Consider the following 18551-nt stretch of genomic DNA (forward strand, 5'->3'; position numbering starts at 1 on the left):
GTCACATTTTTCATTTGAACGTAAAGTAATCTAAGCATTTCAAACAGCGTCCCTCAATAAAAAAATATCCTCAGAGCTCTGATTCTTGCATGAAAGCCCCGATGAAGGATACAGTGAGCTGTGGGGTGTGTGCGCGTCATAGGCAAAGTCTTTTGTACAATTTGAGGAACATGTAAAGGAGGTTTGTTATTCGCCAAGTGGTTTGCTCCACATGGTCACCTTCAAAATTACTATGGAATTTGTGGGCATACCAAAATTAAGTTAAAATATTTTACTAAAATACACGTTCAATTTACATAAAGTGAGAAAAGTTATCTATGCTCAACTCAAATGCTCACATCACAGTACCTAGATCTTCTTTTTGGCTCCTGTGTAAACGAAATATTTTTTTCTTCCCAGATGTCCTCTTCATCGGAACCACCATCATCAAACTGCTGTATTCTTTCCTTACAGCATGCCTCGAACAGGGCTATATTAGCCTGCAACATTTCAAATGCATCATAAATGCAGCATTCTCAATTATGTAAAAAACAGCGCAACATCAGCAGCACAAGTACAATTTAATAATAGGTTTGATGGATTTAGTCATGCTCAGAACTAAGGATAAACATTAAATACCAAAACATACAAATCTTTGTTAAATTAGATCCATCAACTGGGTTAAGGAAAAAAAAAAAATACATGGTCCGTTTTATTTCTTCTATTCAAGTAGGATAAAAACTAACATTTTTCAATTAACACTATTAAAATCTGCCCTTGAAATACGTGCTGATAGACACAATAAAGCTACCACTTCACAAACTGTGTTTGCATTAAACATAGTAGCTGGGTGGAGTGAGATGGGGTAAAGTTGGGGGGTTGTCGGCAGCCAGGCACGGGTTTGGAGGCTTGATTGGTGTGCACGGACTAAAGGTAGCTTCCTAAGCCATTTTAGGCTTACGTTTTCCTCCTCTCCCACCCCACATCCCCTCCAACAGAGACAATGGGGCCGCTCTGACGACGCAGTGGGCATTCATGAACGGTACATCAGCAGCCAAAAGAAGATCCACCATTAACCTAATCATAGATTAACCAAGATGGCATTTAACTTCCGCCTGGCCTGCGTCTTCAGGTTTTATCTGGCACTTCCTCTCTATAAGAGAAAGACAAGGACAGCAACAGTTCTTTGGACCAGCAACCACTTTCTGCTTGGCAGGTGGTGGTGCAGCACCAAGATAAAACTTAAGAGCACCAAGATTTCGGACTCTCACCCTCTTTATCAGGGGAGCCGCAAGCTGCAGTTACACGTCCTCCCAATTGGACGTCCAAAACTGCAGGATCATATAGGACAGTGATGCTGCCCTGTGGACTTGAAATATGGTTGATAATACCCAGTGGCTGAATGGGTGGGAATGTTAACCACTCTTTCCATCTGCTTATTTTACCTATGTGGAGGTCCTATGGTTAAAAGGGGATTAAAAATGGGTAGCAAATCTGGGCAATCGAAGGACTTCTTTAGATCTACAACAACTTCGAATGAGCAGTGGAGAGTACTTTAAATACTGATAGGCATTTAGAGAAAGCAACGTATTTAACTGACTGTTTGCACTTTGTAGTGCTGTAGATTCACAAGATTAACTGACATTTAGTTTTGGACGTGGACATTGCAAGCTGCTTTTCTTTGAAATCTACATTTTTGTTTTCAAAACGACTCCCGAATGCTCACTGAAACCCAAACTGCACCAGGACTAAAAAAAGTCCACCTCAGGCTGTTTTTTGCTATGCAGGTTGGGGAGAGCGTACTACTGCATTATAAATGTGACTGATAAAATATTATTCCAAACTCTGCCCTGCAAGCTCACATCTGGGAGAGACTGGATGGTATATGTGAACCTAAATCCACACGGGCAATTAACATGGGTAGCATGTGCAACTGCAGATAATACACATTTGCGATCTAGTACTGTGGTGCACAGACCAAAAAGTAGTGACCTATGCTCTAAAACAGTGGCTTGCAATCAGTAGATGTTTTGAAACCATTTGCCCAAATACAGCCTGCTAGGAGGCATCAATATCCAGAAAACAATGTGTGAAAGTGTGAGTTGTCGACCATGTTGCTGCTTTATAAATGTCTGCAAGTGCACGAGTACCTAAGAAACTAATAGGCACTCATATTTTACAAATTCAATTTGACCTTGGTACAGTATGCAGGGTGTACTCTGCATTTCCGTAACAGACCGGTAAGCAACATAACCATCCATATTGGAATGTCCACCGGAAAACTTGCTTACCTATGTGGGGCTTGGCAAAAGCTATAAATAGTCGCTTTAACTATGATGATTGTAACATAATTGTTCTTTTAACATCCAAAGTAGGAAAGGCTCTTTCCACAACCGATTGTGCTGTGGAAAAAAATGGCTAAGTCAATAGCTTGATTACCATGAAATGGGGAAAAGACCTTAGGCAGAGAACAAGGGATTTATTTTCCATCATGACAACCTTTGTGCAATTGTATAAAGGATTCTTCCACCTTTAAAGCTTTTAACTCAATGACCCTTCTTAAGTAGAGATTGTAAGTAGTAAAGCCACCTTCCATGCAAGAAACTGTATTGCACATGAGCACATTGGCTCAAAAATGCACCCCGTGACTTCAATATTAAAATTCTATCCGGGAAAGGTGGGGCTTTGTTGGAAGGATGGCTCCTAAGGCCCACCTTTACCACTGGAAATATAAATAAATATAAAGATTGGTCTATTCTGCTTGCAAGCTATTACAGCAGTCAAAATGATTGTAGTTAAGTCACTCTTTTTTAGGCATGGTTACCCAAACTTTTTGCCTGCTATAAGTGTGCTTTGACTGTTCTCACTGGGATCCTGCTAACCACCCCAGTGACTCTGCTCTCTCCTTCTAAATTTGGTTGCGTAGGACCTTTGTACACTCCACAATTGGCAAACTTGTGCCCTCATTTAAGTCCCTAGTACATGGTACAATGTTTCTCCGGCTCCTTCCAGGAATTGCAACATTTCTCCAGATGTGAATCCTCTGAGGTCAAAGCGACTTCAGCCTTCACCAAGAAACAAGGACTATCCCTTGGAGTGAAGGAGTCACTCCCCTGCGTCTGCAGGCACCTACAGCAACAACATCTGGGTGCGTGAATCGGTTTTCTGGAACTGCGTGGATCCTGCATCACAGGTAGTGGTCTAGTCTTATCTGCCAGCTGTCCAACTTGGGAGACGGTGAGCCCTTGCCTCTCCTTGCAGAACAGTACCCCAGTGCACTGTGACTCTTGCAGCTACCAAGGCTTGTTGTCTCCTTCTCCAAGAGATCTTCAGCCTCCAAGTAGGCAAGCACAGTCTCCTCTGCACTACTCCAGCGACGTGGGCTCCTCTACAGGTGTGCTGTTTGAGCTTCACTGCAACTTACTGTGCCTGCTGCCAGTGGGGGCTGCGACTGCTTCAGTTGGCTCTCCTGACTGCGGAGGGTCAGCCCGGACTTCCCTCCAAGGGTCGAGGCCTCTGGACCTTGCTGGTCCTCTTCAACCTCCCAATTCTTTAGCTCCTCTTGCATTTGTCAAGGCTTGTAGGAGGTACAACACCACTGACCATCTGTGACCAGATGACCAACTTGGAACACCATCTGCACCGCTCCAAAGTCGCTTCAGCTTCTGGGCTCCACAGCTGGTGGTCTTCCCCTGTCGACCAGGATCTTCATTTGCAGAATGGTGGGCGCATAGTAGCTTCTGCCCCCACTGGACACTCCATCATGGACTGGACTTTATCCCCTTCTTTTGCAGGTCCTCTTCTACCGGAATCTACCTTTGGTTTCTTCTAGTCTGGTCCTGTTCTTGCACAATCCTTTTTCTAAGTCCTCTTGTTAGTCCTTGGAAAGACCAGGTACTTACCTCTGCTCTCCTGGTTGCTAGAGGTCACTTAGGTACTCAACTCTTGGGGTTCCTAGTTCTTTCAGTGTCCCTCTAACAACTCAATTTCCTTGGGTGGGGGACTTAATTTCGCATACCACTATTTTAGTATACAGTTTGGTCCTACCCTAGAGTCCTATTTTTCACTAATTCTTGACAATGCTTGTTGTTTCTTAGGCAAATTTCTAATTATTACTGTGTGTGTGTATGTGTGGGGGGGGGGGGGGGGGGAGGGGGTGAGTGTGTGTGTGTATATGTATATATATGGAAAATGTCACTTACCCAGTGTACATCTGTTCGTGGCATTAGTCGCTGCAGATTCACATGCTGTGCACATCCCGCCATCTGGTGTTGGGCTCAGAGTGTTACAAGTTGTTTTTCTTCGAAGAAGTCTTTTCGAGTCACGAGACCGAGGGACTCCTCCCATTTAGACTCCATTGCGCATGGGTGTCGACTCCATCTTAGATTGTTTTCCCTGCAGAGGGTGAGGTAGGAGTTGTGTATGCTAGTAATAGTGCCCATGCAATGGAGTGAATACGTATGTATATAATGAATTTTAAAGTAATATATTTACAAATGTACAAATGTTCAAGATCTACTTCTAAACGGCTACAGGCTCCCGGGGAGGGGGGTGGGCGCATGTGAATCTGCAGCGACTAATGCCACAAAGAGATGTACACTGGGTAAGTGACATTTTCCGTTCGATGGCATGTGTAGCTGCAGATACACATGCTGTGCATAGACTAGAAAGCAGTTATCTCCCCAAAAACGGTGGTTCAGCCTGTAGGAGTTGAAGTAGTTTGAAATAATGTTCTTAGTACAGCTTGACCTACTGTTGCCTGTTGTGCAGTTAACACATCTACACAGTAGTGCTTGGTAAATGTATGAGGTGTAGACCATGTTGCTGCCTTACATATTTCGTTCATTGGAATATTTCCTAGAAAGGCCATGGTAGCACCTTTCTTTCTGGTTGAGTGTGCCTTTGGTGTAATAGGCAGCTCTCTTTTAGCTTTAAGATAGCAGGTTTGAATGCACTTAACTATCCATCTAGCAATGCCTTGTTTTGAAATTGGATTTCCTGTATGAGGCTTTTGAAAGGCGATAAATAGTTGTTTCGTCTTTCGAATTAGTTTTGTTCTGTCAATGTAGTACATTAGTGCTCTTTTGATGTCTAATGTATGCAGTGCTCTTTCAGCTACAGAATCTGGCTGTGGGAAGAACACTGGTAATTCTACCGTTTGATTCAAGTGGAACGGTGAGATTACTTTTGGTAAAAATTTAGGATTTGTCCGTAGAACTACTTTATTTTTGTGTATTTGAATAAATGGTTCTTGAATGGTAAATGCTTGAATTTCACTCCTTCTTAGAGATGTGATGGCAATTAAAAATGCAACTTTCCACGTTAAGTATTGCATTTCACAAGAGTGCATGGGCTCAAAAGGTGGACCCATGAGTCGTGTTAAGACAATGTTGAGGTTCCATGAAGGAACTGGTGGTGTTCTTGGTGGTATAATTCTCTTTAGTCCTTCCATAAATGCTTTTATGACTGGTATCCTAAATAATGAAGTTGAGTGCGTAATTTGCAGGTAAGCTGAAATTGCAGTAAGATGTATTTTTATGGAAGAGAAAGCTAGTTTTGACTTTTGCAAATGTAGTAAGTATCCTACAATATCTTTTGCAGATGCGTGTAAGGGTTGAATTTGATTATTATGGCAGTAATAAACAAATCTTTTCCACTAATTTGCATAGCAGTGTCTAGTGGTAGGCTTCCTAGCTTGTCTTATGACCTCCATGCATTCCTGTGCGAGGTCTAAGTGCCCGAATTCTAGGATTTCAGGAGCCAAATTGCTAGATTCAGCAATGCTGGATTTGGATGTCTGATCTGTTTGTGTTGTGTTAACAGATCTGGTCTGTTTGGTAGTTTGACATGAGGTACTACTGAAAGGTCTAGTAGTGTTGTGTACCAAGGTTGTCTTGCCCATGTTGGTGCTATTAGTATTAGTTTGAGTTTGTTTTGACTCAACTTGTTTATTAGATATGGAAGGAGTGGGAGAGGGGGAAAAGCGTACGCAAATATCCCTGACCAGTTCATCTATAGCGCATTGCCCTGAGACTGATGTTGTGGGTACCTGGATGCGAAGTTTTGGCATTTTGAGTTTTCCTTTGTTGCAAATAGATCTATTTGTGGTGTTCCCCAAACTCAGAAGTAAGTGTTCAGTATTTGGGGGTGAATTTCCCATTCGTGGATCTGTTGGTGATCCCGAGAGAGATTGTCTGCTGATTCTGAATCCCTGGAATAAATTGTGCTATTAGGCAAATGTGGTTGTGAATCGCCCAATGCCATATTTTTTGTGTCAGGAGACACAACTGTGTCGAATGTGTCCCTCCCTGTTTGTTTAGTAAATACATTGTTGTCATGTTGTCTGTTTTGACAAGAATGTATTTGTGGCTTATTATGGGTTGAAATGCTTTCAGCGCTAGAAATACCGCTAACAGTTCTAAGTGATTTATATGAAACTGTCTTTGCTGTATGTCCTATTGTCCTTGGATGCTGTGCTGATTGAGGTGTGCTCCCCACCCTGTCATGGATGCATCTGTTGTTATCACGTATTGTGGCACTGGGTCTTGAAAAGGCCGTCCTTGGTTTAAATTTATACTGTTCCACCATTGAAGCGAGATGTATGTTTGGCGGTCTATCAACACCAGATCTAGAAGTTGACCCTGTGCTTGTGACCATTGTGATGCTAGGCGCTGTTGTAAGGGCCGCATGTGCAGCCTTGCATTTGGGACAATGGCTATGCATGAAGACATCATGCCTAGCAGTTTCATTACCATTTTGACCTGTATCTTTTGTTTTGGATACATGGCTTGTATTACATTGTGAAATGTTTGGACTCTTTGTGGACTTGGAGTGGCAATCCATTTTACTGTGTCGATTGTTGCCCCTAGGTATTGCTGTGTTTGACACGGCAGAAGGTGTGACTTTGGGTAGTTGATTGAGAAACCTAGTTTGTGTAGGGTTTCTATGACATATTTTGTGTGTTGTGAACACTGTATTTGCGTGTTGGTTTTGATTAACCAATCGTCTAGGTACGGGAACACATGTATTTGCTGCCTTCTGATATGTGCAGCTACTACTGCCAGACATTTTGTAAAAACTCTTGGCGCAGTTGTTATTCCGAATAGCAACACTTTGAATTGGTAATGTATCCCTTGGAATACAAACCTTAGGTACTTTCTGTGTGAAGGATGTATTGGTATATGGAAATATGCATCCTTTAGATCCAGTGTTGTCATGTAGTCTTGTTGTTTGAGCAGTGGGATTACTTCTTGTAATGTAACCATGTGAAAGTGGTCTGATTTGATGTATGTATTTAATGTTCTGAGATCTAGTATAGGTCTTAGACTCTTGTCTTTTTGGGGTATTAGAAAGTACAGTGAGTAAACTCCTGTGTTTAATTCTTGTTTTGGTACTAATTCTATTGCTTCTTTTTGGAGCAATGCTTGAACTTCTAATCCTAGAAGATCTATATGTTGTTTTGACATACTGTGTGTTTTCGGTGGGACTGCTGGAGGGAATTTGAGAAATTCTATGCAATAACCATGCTGGATAATTGCTAGTACCCAAGTATCTGTTGTTATCTCCTCCCAATGTTTGTAAAATTGGCTTAGTCTCCCCCCCACAGGTGTTATGTGATGGGGATGTGTGACTTGTAAGTCACTGCTTATTTTGAGGAGTTTTGGGGCTTTGGAACTTTCCTCTATTTTTCTGGAATTGTCCCCCTCTATATTGCCCCCGAAAACCTCCCCGCTGATATTGGCTTTGGTAAGTGGGCCTTGTTTGTGATGTTGTGGTTTCTGTAGGTTGCCCTCGAAACCCTCCCCTAAAAGGTGTTTTGTGAAATGTGCCTCTGCTCTGCGGGGAGTAGAGTGCGCCCATGGCTTTTGCTGTATCAGTGTCTTTCTTGAGTTTATCAATAGCAGCGTCGACTTCCGGCCCAAACAACTGCTGTTCATTAAATGGCATATTTAGCACGGCTTGCTGAATTTCCGGCTTGAACCCTGACGTGCGCAACCATGCGTGCCTTCTTATTGTTATTGCAGTATTTACTGTCCGTGCAGCCGTATCTGCTGCATCCATTGAAGACCGTATCTGATTATTAGAGATACTTTGTCCTTCTTCCACCACTTGTTGTGCTCTTTTCTGGAACTCCTTGGGTAAGTGTTCTATGAAATGTTGCATCTCATCCCAGTGAGCTCTATCGTATCTTGCCAAAAGTGCTTGTGAATTGGCAATGCGCCATTGGTTTGCTGCTTGTGCTGCAACCCTTTTGCCCGCAGCATCAAATTTGCGACTCTTTGTCTGGAGGTGGTGCGTCCCCTGAGGTATGAGAGTTCGCTCTCTTACGAGCTGCACCGACAACTACTGAGTCTGGTGTTAACTGCGTTGTAATATAAACTGGATCTGTTGGTGGTGGCTTGTACTTTTTTTCCACCCTTGGAGTTATGGCTCGGCCTTTAACAGGATCCTGAAATATTTGTTTTGAATGTTTTAGCATTCCTGGGAGCATAGGTAGGCTTTGGTATTGGCTATGAGTGGAGGATAGCGTGTTAAACAAAAAGTTATCCTCAATTGGTTCGGAATGCAAGGTGACGTTATGAAAAGCAGCTGCCCTTGCGACCACCTGTGTGTAAGATGTACTGTCCTCAGGAGGGGACGGCCTGGTAGGGTACGAGTCTGGGCTGTTGTCCGATATTGGAGCATCGTAAAGGTCCCATGCATCGGGATCATCTTGACTCATTGTAGTATGAGTTTGGGAGTGCATCAGTGGAGGAGTTGCTACCGGTGATGTGTGCACTGATGGTGGTGGAGACGGTGGTGGAGTTGTTTTCCTTGCTACCTTTGCCTGTGGCTGCTTGTCCTTTTCTTAAAGGCAAGTTTTCTTTTTATTTTAATTGGGGGAAGAGTGGTGATCTTCCCTGTGTCTTCTTGAATGTGGAGCCTTCTTTGAGTATAGTCTGGCTCTACTGCTTCAAGTTCCTCTCCGAATCTATGCTTTTGCATTTGGGAGGACAATCCTTGTTCCTCTGTATAGGAACCTGTTTTCGGCTCCGAGGCTGGATGTTTCGGAACAGAAACTTTTTCGGCCGTCTTTTTAGGCTCCGAAGAAACCTTTTTAACTTTCGGCGTGGTGGTGTCTCGGTGCCGAACTTGTTCGGTGCCGCTGTCCTGGTGCCGAAATTTCTCTGAGCCGATGTCTCGTGCCCGAGATTGCTGTGTGGCGGTATCTCGACCGGAGTCGGATGACTTCGACACAAGCGTGCCCTTTTTCGGTGCCTTGGATCGGTCACCTATTTTTTGGGTTAAGCCATGGCCTGTTGGCGGTGGCGTCCCCTGGGCTTTTGTCGACTTCTTGTGAGTCTTATGTTTCGACGTCTTACTCACGGTTTTCGGCATTTCTTCGGCCTCGAGCTCTTCCGAGTCCGACTCGTGGATAGAGAAAGCTTCCTCTTCCTCCTCGAAACGCTCTTGTCCTGTCGGCGTCGACGCCATCTGCAGTCTTCTGGCTCTTCGGTCTCTTAATGTCTTTCTCGACCGAAACGCTCGACAGGCTTCACAAGTATCTTCCTTGTGCTCTGGAGACAAGCACAAGTTACAGACCAGATGTTGATCCGTATACGGATACTTGTTATGGCATTTTGGACAGAAGCGGAATGGGGTCCGTTCCATCAGCCTTGAAGTCACACGTGGCCGGGCCGACCAGCCCCCGACGGGGGATCGAAAAAAAAACCCTGAAGGGCCACCGGAGCTCTTCAAAATTCGGTGTCGATCTGTTGTAACTAACCCGATACCGAACGCAAACAATACCGACGTTTTTTCCGAGATTCTAACTAACTTTCCGACCCGAAACATGGAGCGAAAAGGAACACGTTCGAACCCGATGGCGGGAAAAAAAACAATCTAAGATGGAGTCGACGCCCATGCGCAATGGAGTCGAAATGGGAGGAGTCCCTCGGTCTCGTGACTCGAAAAGACTTCTTCGAAGAAAAACAACTTGTAACACTCCGAGCCCAACCCAGGTGGCGGGATGTGCACAGCATGTGTATCTGCAGCTACACATGCCATCGAACATATATATATATATATATATATATATATATACACACACACACACACACACACACACACACACACGTATATATATTTAGCGTGCACTTGCCTCCAGTTGGGGGAGTACCCATCAGTAATCTAGTGTTTTAGTATAATAAAGTAACTTTATTTTTATTTATTTTTAAGACTGTGGTGCTTTCATGTGTGATAAGTTACTGTGTGACTGCTGTGGTTTTGCATAAGCTTTGCATGTGTCCTATATAAGTCTTGGGTGCTCATCCATAGCTACCACTAGAGTGTCCTGGCTTCCTAGACACTGCCTACATACACTAATAGGGGTTACCTGGATCTGGTATAAGGTGCCAACACCATAGGTGTCCACCACACACCAGGCACATTTCCTACATTGGTGGGATAAAACACTTGCAATTGGCTTACCACAGCAAAGTCCACTACTAGTCTTTAGGAGACACTGCACTTAGGGCCAGATGTATCAAAGGTTTTTACTCATTCTATCTCTATGGGAAAATGTGTTCATACATATGGCCCTTAGTGCTTAGGTTCACGAGCCTCTTAGTTTGAATAAGTTGGGGCCCTTTCTTCTAAATCTTAGGGAGTCTAGTTGCTTAGAGTAGATAGATGAACCAACACTACTCTAGCAAGAAGTCTTCAGTGGAAAACAGAACTCAGGTCCCAGACTCTCAATATGAGAGCTGTACTTTTCAGGAGTTTAAGGAAATGTGGGCTTCCTAGGAAGCTGAAGACAGAGAAATCCCACCAAGGATCTACTTCTGGGATTTCTATTCCAAGCTGACCAGGACATTTTAGGCAGCCAGGAGGAGGAGGAAGTAGAGGCTGACCCACCAATCTTATACATGGTAGATTTAGGTAGATAAGAATCCGGAGAACACCACAGCCCTGCTAGGAGCACTGCATGCAATAAAACAGTGGGGTCACTCAAGCAGGCCCACTTTTACTCCTGTGGGTTGGTACAGAGGGTCTCCAGGAGGAGGGATAGGTCCTCCTCATCTGTCAACACCCATGTCTCTTACACATTTTAGCAAACTACGCCTGCCACTGTGCACTTTTCCCTAGATATGTTTTATTTTTGATTTGTTATATTATTTTAACAGTAGCCACAATTGTGTCTTGGTTTATTGTCTCTATCTAGCTGTTCTTTGCTTAAGTCAGCACTGCATTCTTAAAACAAGACATTTCTCTCACTCTGTGCTTTTCTCAAGGCTGCAGTAAAATAGGGTGCTGGCAAAAGTGGTACGCTTTGTCTCCAATGTTCACAGAAACATACACACTCTTACGTGGGGATCCTTTCTCGGAACATCAGCTGTTTCATTAAAAAAACACTACTTTGACCCACGTACATTTGAGGGAGATTCCAGCCAGATGACCATGACTGTATGCTTTTTGCTTCGCTGCAGCTGCTTATGTAGACAACAGGCCTCTTGCTCAACTATAAGGGACAATTTATTCCCAGGGGAAACCTAAAGGGCAGAATTAGAGCTTAACATGCTGTGCTCTAACATAGGTTAGGACGGGACTATCCTTAAAAGCCTTAGTGACAAGATGGTCACGTTATTCTTGTGTTTTACTATGCATGTCACAATTTTAATAATGTTGTGCTTCATCATCCTAGTTATTGCAATGCATGCATTATTTTCTAAGATGCAGTTACTTCCATAACACCTTATTGAACTATATTCTGCCTCTGATTGTCCTTGCATATGTGAGACTAATGTAACTGAGAGAAACGGATGGGATCCTGAGTGACCACGATTTCCCTGAGGAGTCATTTATGTCATGCACCTGGTTGCCCCAGTCATCCCTACTCTTGGGTGGAGATGAGGCACTGCTAGTTAGCCGGAACAAACCCTGATTAGGCCGACAGGTGTCCCATGGTGGGGGATTAGACTCAGGTCCCCCACAGTACAGGTGATTCTGTTGTCCGAATCCAGTAATCTTAATTAGGACCTACGCGACCGGCTGAAGTAGAGTTGGAAGCCCATGCAGCCATGCTGGGCATCCAAGGGCATGCCCTTGCCTTAACCACAACACAGGCTAAAGAGCAATGGCAGCAAGGAACACTGGAGCCTGAAATAATGGCCCATGAAACACCTACAAACTGGGACAGGCAGGATACAGAATTACCACCTGTCCAATCTCTCAGTAAGGATCTCTCCCCTGAGGGAGATGAACCTACTCCTTTGGTCGAACCTACACCAGAGGGGTGTAAGGCTAACACAGCTGAACTCTTAGGTGCAGGAGAATCCACCTGGGAGGAACCTAGTTTAGAAAAGCAACGTTGTCCTACTCCTGAAAGCTTGGGACAGCAATCCTTTCCTACTCTAGACAACATGCAGCTAAAGAACCAGAGGGCCTTAGACACATTACAAGAGAAACTCCCAGATTGACAGGTACATCCATAACCCACAAGGAATGGGCCATACAGTGAAAAATAATCCTGGGAGCAATCATTCCAATTCAGACGGACTCTCCTGGTATTTCCACTTGGACAATACGGACTCAACTGGCCAAGGGTAGCCTTACTGTCCTTTGTTGGGGCCTGGGTGGGTGGCGGGGAGAAGAGGGGAAGGGAGGGCGCAGGTCCCTGTGTGTGTGGGCACCCCTGCAAGAGCAGAGGTGCCCCAACGAACTCCAGTTCCATTATCCTGGACTTCATAAGTGAGGGGAAGCCATTTTACCTGTGTACTGGAAACAGGCCACTATCTGTGTCCAGCTACATAATAGTAACTCCAAACGTGGGCATGTTTGGTATCAAACACTTCGGAATCATACCCCTTTATTGTTGCCAGAATTGGTTGTATCATTCCGTGCTCTTTGGGGGCTCCTTAGAGGACCCCATTATTGCTCCCACCTTTTTTCTGGGGTTTTCCGGGCAGCCTACATTGCTGCCACCCCACAGACAGGTTTCTGCCCTCGAGCTGCTTGACCAGCTCATGCAGGGGAAAGTAGAACAAAGGTTTTCTAAACATGTATGAATTATACCCCAATACTGTTGCCAGTATTTGCTGTAGGACTCCATGCACTCTGGGGGCTTAGAGGACTCCCAGTATTGCTACCCCAGTCTTACAGGCAACTTGCGGCAAAGCAAGACATGGGAGAGGCTTGTCACTCACTTTCAGTGGCCCCACATGTCTGAAGACACTAAGGAGTTTTGTTGCTCCTGTCACCTGCCAAGCCAATGACAAGACATGTGGCAACCCAAAGGGCCCCCCTTAACTCCACTGCCAGTGGTGTGGATACCCTTTTAGAGGGTTGGGATGGATATTGTTGCCACCCACTATCCCTCCCCAGACCCTTCATCAGCCTCTGGAAACAGATTTATACTGATGGTGGACCATGCCACCATGTATCCTGAGGCTATTCCTTTTATGACCACTACAACCCCTGCAGTGGCCAAAGCCCTCATGGGAATTTTCTCCTGGGGTTCCAGGAGATCCCTATGGGCTGCAGCATTTCTTTTGCCACCCATAGGGAGCTCAGACAATTCTTACACAGGACTGCCATTGCAGCCTGGGTGAAATAACGTCCACGTTATTTTACACTGCATTTAAGTAACTTATAAGTCACCTATATGTCTAACCCTCACTTAGTGATGGTTAGGTGCAAAGTTACTAAGTGTGAGGGCACCCTGGCACAAGCCAAGGGGCCCCCACATAGTTCAGGGCAATTTCCCCAGACTTTGTGAGTACGGGGACACCATTACACACGTGCACTACATATAGGTCAATACCTATATATAGCTTCACAATAGTAACTCCGAATATGGCCATGTAACATGTCTAAGATCAGGGAATTGTCTCCCCATGCCAAATCTGGTATTGGTGTGCCAATCCCATGGGCACCAGCATGGACGCCGGGTACTGCCAAACCAGCTCTCTGGGGTTTTCACTGCAGCTACCGCTGCTGCCAACCAACAGACAAGCTTCTGCCCACCTGGGATCTACCTTTGGAAATAGGTGTTACGGGATGGGGAGGAGTAGCCTCCCTCAGCCTCTGGAAATGCTTTTAAGGGCACAGATGGTGCCCTCCTTGCATAATCCAGTCTACACCGGTTCAGGGAACCCCCAGCCCCTGCTCTGGCACGAAACTGGACAAAGGAAAGGGGTTGTGCCCAGAGATCCTCCAGTGTGTCCCAGACCTCTGCCATCTTGAATGCAGAGGCGTGAGGGCACAATGGAGGCCTCTGAGTGGCCAGTGCCAGCCGGTGACCTCAGAGACACCTCCTGATAGATGCTTACCTGGTTAGGTGGCCAATCCTCCTCTGAGGGCTATTTAGGGTCTCTCCTGTGGGCTTCTCTTCAGATAACGAATGCAAGAGCTCACCAGAGTTCCTCTGGATCGCCCTCTTCGACTTCTGCCAAGGATCAACCTCTGACTGCTCTGCAAAACCGCAACAAAGTAGCAAGAAGACTACCAGCAACATTGTAGCGCCTAATCCTGCTGGCTTTCTCAACTGTTTCCTGGTTGTTCATGCTTTGAGGGCTGTCTGCCTTCACCCTGCACTGGAAGCCAAGAAGAAATCTCCAGTGGGTCGACGGAATCTTCCCCCTGCTAACGCACGCACCAAACTTCTGCATCACCGGTCCCCTGGGTCCCCTCATCTTGACGAGCGTGGTCCCTGGAACACAGGAGCTGGATCCAAGTGACCCCGACAGTCCAGAGATCCTTCTGTCCAAATTTGGTGGAGGTAAGTCCTTGCCTCCCCTCGCCAGACAGTAATCCTGTGTACTGTGTGAACTGCAGCTACTAGGGCTTCTGTGCACTTTTGCAAGGAATCCTTCATGCACAGCATTACCCAGGTCCCCAGCACCCCATCCTGCACTGCTCAACTTGCTGAGTTGACCACCGGCTTCGTGGGACCCTCCTTTGTAGTGGTGAGACGACCGCCGTGCTCAGATTTCTTGAACGCCTGTTCAAGTGCTTCTGCGGGTGATGCCTGCTTCTGCATGGGCTCTGTGCTGCTGAGCGCCCCCCTCTGTCTTCTCCTCCAAGGGGTGACCTCCTGGTCCTTCCTGGGCCTGGGCAGCACCCATTATCTTCAACCGCGACCTTTGCAGCTAGCAAGGCTTGTTTGTGGTCTTTCTGCGTGGAAACAACTCTGCATCCTCCAGCACGCCGTGGGACAACTTCTGTGCAAAAGAGAAGTTCCTGGCATCTTCCGTTTTGCAGAATCTTCAACTTCTTCCACCCGGAGGCAGCCATTTTGCACCTTCATCTGCCGTTTAGTAGGCTCCTTCCCCCCTCTGGACACTTTCATGACTTAGACTTGGTCCCCTTCCTTTGCAGGTCCTCAAGTCCAGGAATCCGTCTTCAGTGCTTTGCAGTCAGTTGTCTTTGCAGAATCTCATATCACGACTTTAGAGTTTCTGGGGAAGTAGTATCACTTTACTCCTACTTTTCAGGGTCGTGGGGTGGGGTATCTTGGACACTGTTAGTGTTTTCTTACACTCCCAGCGACCCTCTACACACTACACTAGGCCTGGGGTCCCTGAGTGGTTCGCATTCCACTTTCTTAGTATATGGCTTTTGTTGCCTCTAGGACTATTGCATCCTACTGTATTCTACAGTGTTTGCACTACTTTTCTAACTGTTTACTTAACTGATTTTTGTTTCTGTGTATTTTACTTGCCTCCTAAGGGAGTATATGTAGGAAAGTAACATCTTGCCTGGCATGTTACCCCCATTTTTCACTGTATATATGTTGTTTTAGTTGTATGTGTCACTGGGACCCTGCCAGCCAGGGCCCCAGTGCTCATAAGTGTGCCCTGAATGTGTTCCCTGTGTGATGACTAACTGTCTCACTGAGGCTCTGCTAACCAGAACCTCAGTGGTTATGCTCTCTCATTTCTTTCAAATTGTCACTAACAGGCTAGTGACCAATTTTACCAATTTACATTGGCTTACTGGAACACCCTTATAATTCCCTAGTATATGGTACTGAGGTACCCAGGGTATTGGGGTTCCAGGAGATCCCTATGGGCTGCAGCATTTCTTTTGCCACCCATAGGGAGATCTGACAATTCTTACACAGGCCTGCCACTGCAGCCTGAGTGAAATAACGTCCACGTTATTTCACAGCCATTTTACACTGCACTTAAGTAACTTATAAGTCACCTATATGTCTAACCTTTACCTGGTAAAGGTTGGGTGCTAAGTTACTTAGTGTGTGGGCACCCTGGCACTAGCCAAGGTGCCCCACATTGTTCAGGGCCAACTCCCCGGACTTTGTGAGTGCGGGGACACCATTACACACGTGCACTACATATAGGTCACTACCTATATGTAGCTTCACAATGGTAACTCCGAATATGGCCATGTAACATGCCTATGATCATGGAATTGCCCCCTCTACGCCATCCTGGCATAGTTGGCACAATCCCATGATCCCAGTGGTCTGTAGCACAGACCCTGGTACTGCCAAACTGCCTTTCCCGGGGTTTCACTGCAGCTGCTGCTGCCAACCCCTCAGACAGGTTTCTGCCCTCCTGGGGTCCAGCCAGGCTTGGCCCAGGATGGCAGAACAAAGGACTTCCTCTGAGAGAGGGTGTTACACCCTCTCCCTTTGGAAAATGGTGTGAAGGCAGGGGAGGAGTAGCCTCCCCCAGCCTCTGGAAATGCTTTCATGGGCACACATGGTGCCCATTTCTGCATAAGCCAGTCTACACCGGTTCAGGGACCCCTTAGCCCTGCTCTGGGGCGAAACTGGACAAAGGACAGGGGAGTGACCACTCCCCTGACCTGCACCTCCCCTGGGAGGTGTCCAGAGCTCCTCCAGTGTGCTCCAGACCTCTGCCATCTTGGAAACAGAGGTGCTGCTGGCACACTGGACTGCTCTAAGTTGCCAGTACCACCAGGTGACGTCAGAGACTCCTTCTGATAGGCTCCTTCAGGTGTTGCTAGCCTATCCTCTCTCCTAGGTAGCCAAACCCTCTTTTCTGGCTATTTAGGGTCTCTGTCTCTGGGGATTCCTTAGATAACGAATGCAAGAGCTCATCCGAGTTCCTCTGCATCTCTCTCTTCACCTTCTGCCAAGGAATCGACTGCTGACCGCGCTGGAAGCCTGCAAAACTGCAACAAAGTAGCAAAGACGACTACTGCAACTCTGTAACGCTGATCCTGCCGCCTTCTCTTCTGTTTTCCTGGTGGTGCACGCTGTGGGGGCAGTCTGCCTCCTCTCTGCACTAACACAAGTAGGCACACAAAACACACCCTCAGCGGCACAGGGGCGGCCGGGTGCAGTGTGCAAAGCAGGCGTCGGGTTTCAGGTAGGAAACAATGGAGGGACCCGGGGGGTCACTCTAGCGGTGCAGGCAGGTACAGAGGGGGCTTCTCGGGACAGCCACCACCTGGGCTAGGCAGAGGGTCGCTAGGGGGTGCAGTGCTGGTTCCAGGCATCGGGTCCCTTGTTACAGGCAGTCGTGGTCAGGGGGAGCCTCTGGATTCTCTACAGGCGTCGCTGTGGGGGCTCAGGGGGGGGTCATCTCTGGGTACTCACGGGCTCGCAGTCGCCGGGGAGTCCTCCCTGAGGTGTCTGCTCTCTGATCTCGAGCCGGGGGAGTCAGGTGCAGTGTGTGAAGTCTCTCACGTGCTGTCTTTGAAAGTTGATTCTTTGCTGCAAAGAGGTAGCTGGTTTTGAACAGGGCCGCTGTTCACGGGAGTTTCTTTGTCCTTTAGTCCAGGGCAGTCCTCCGAGGCTTCAGAGGTCCACTGGTGCAGGTTTTCAAAGTTGGAGACAGGCCGGTAGGGCTGGGGCCAACGCACTTTTCTTCCTTCTCTGCAGGCTTGTAGGTCAGCAGTCCTTGTTTCTTCAGGTTGCAGGAATCTGATTTCCTGGGCTCTGGGGAGCCCCTAAATACTGAATTTAGGGGTGTGTTTAGGTCTGGGAGGGCAGTAGCCAATGGCTACTGTCCTTGAGGGTGGCTACACCCTTTTTGTGCCTTCTCCCTGTGAGGATGGGGGCACATCCCTAATCCTATTTGGGGGAATCATCCAAAATCAAAATGGAGGATTTCTAAAGGCAGGGGTCACCTCAGCTCAGGACACCTTAGGGGCTGTCCTGACTGGTGGGTGGTGACTCCTTGTTTTTCTCATTATCTCTTCCAACCTTGCCACCAAAAGTGAAGGCAGTGGCCGGAGGGGTGGGCATCTCCACTAGCTGGGGCGCTGTACCAAAAGGGGTGAGCCTTTGAGGCTCACCGCCAGGTGTTACAGTTCCTGCAGGGGGCAGACTTTGTTCCTGGCCACAGAGTGACAAAGGCACTCTCTCCATGTGGCTAGCAACATGTCTGGTGTGTGGCAGGCTGGCAGAAACTGGTCAGCCTACACTAGAAGTCGGATTAGTATTCAGGGGGCATCTCTAAGATGCCCTCTGGGTGTATGTTACAATAAATTGCACACTGGCATCAGCACATCATTTATTGTGCTGAGAAGTTTGATACCAAACTTCCCAGTTTTCAGTTTAGCCATTATGGAACTGTGGAGTTAATGTTTGACAAACTCCC

General features: G+C 46.6%; 1 protein-coding gene across 6 annotated transcripts in view; it reads right to left on the reverse strand.

Moving 5' to 3' along the window:
• The window catches only part of PPP6R3 (protein phosphatase 6 regulatory subunit 3), a 1278047-nt gene that overhangs the window by 238811 nt on the left and 1020685 nt on the right, over nucleotides 1-18551 (reverse strand). For all 6 annotated transcript variants that reach the window (XM_069223039.1, XM_069223035.1, XM_069223038.1 and 3 more), the window contains one exon: nucleotides 349-479. In XM_069223039.1, the coding sequence (XP_069079140.1) occupies nucleotides 349-479 (131 nt within the window). The remainder of the gene's footprint in view (nucleotides 1-348; nucleotides 480-18551) is intronic.

The sequence above is a fragment of the Pleurodeles waltl genome, chromosome 3_1 (genome assembly GCF_031143425.1).
Source record: "Pleurodeles waltl isolate 20211129_DDA chromosome 3_1, aPleWal1.hap1.20221129, whole genome shotgun sequence".
Taxonomy (NCBI): domain Eukaryota; kingdom Metazoa; phylum Chordata; class Amphibia; order Caudata; family Salamandridae; genus Pleurodeles; species Pleurodeles waltl.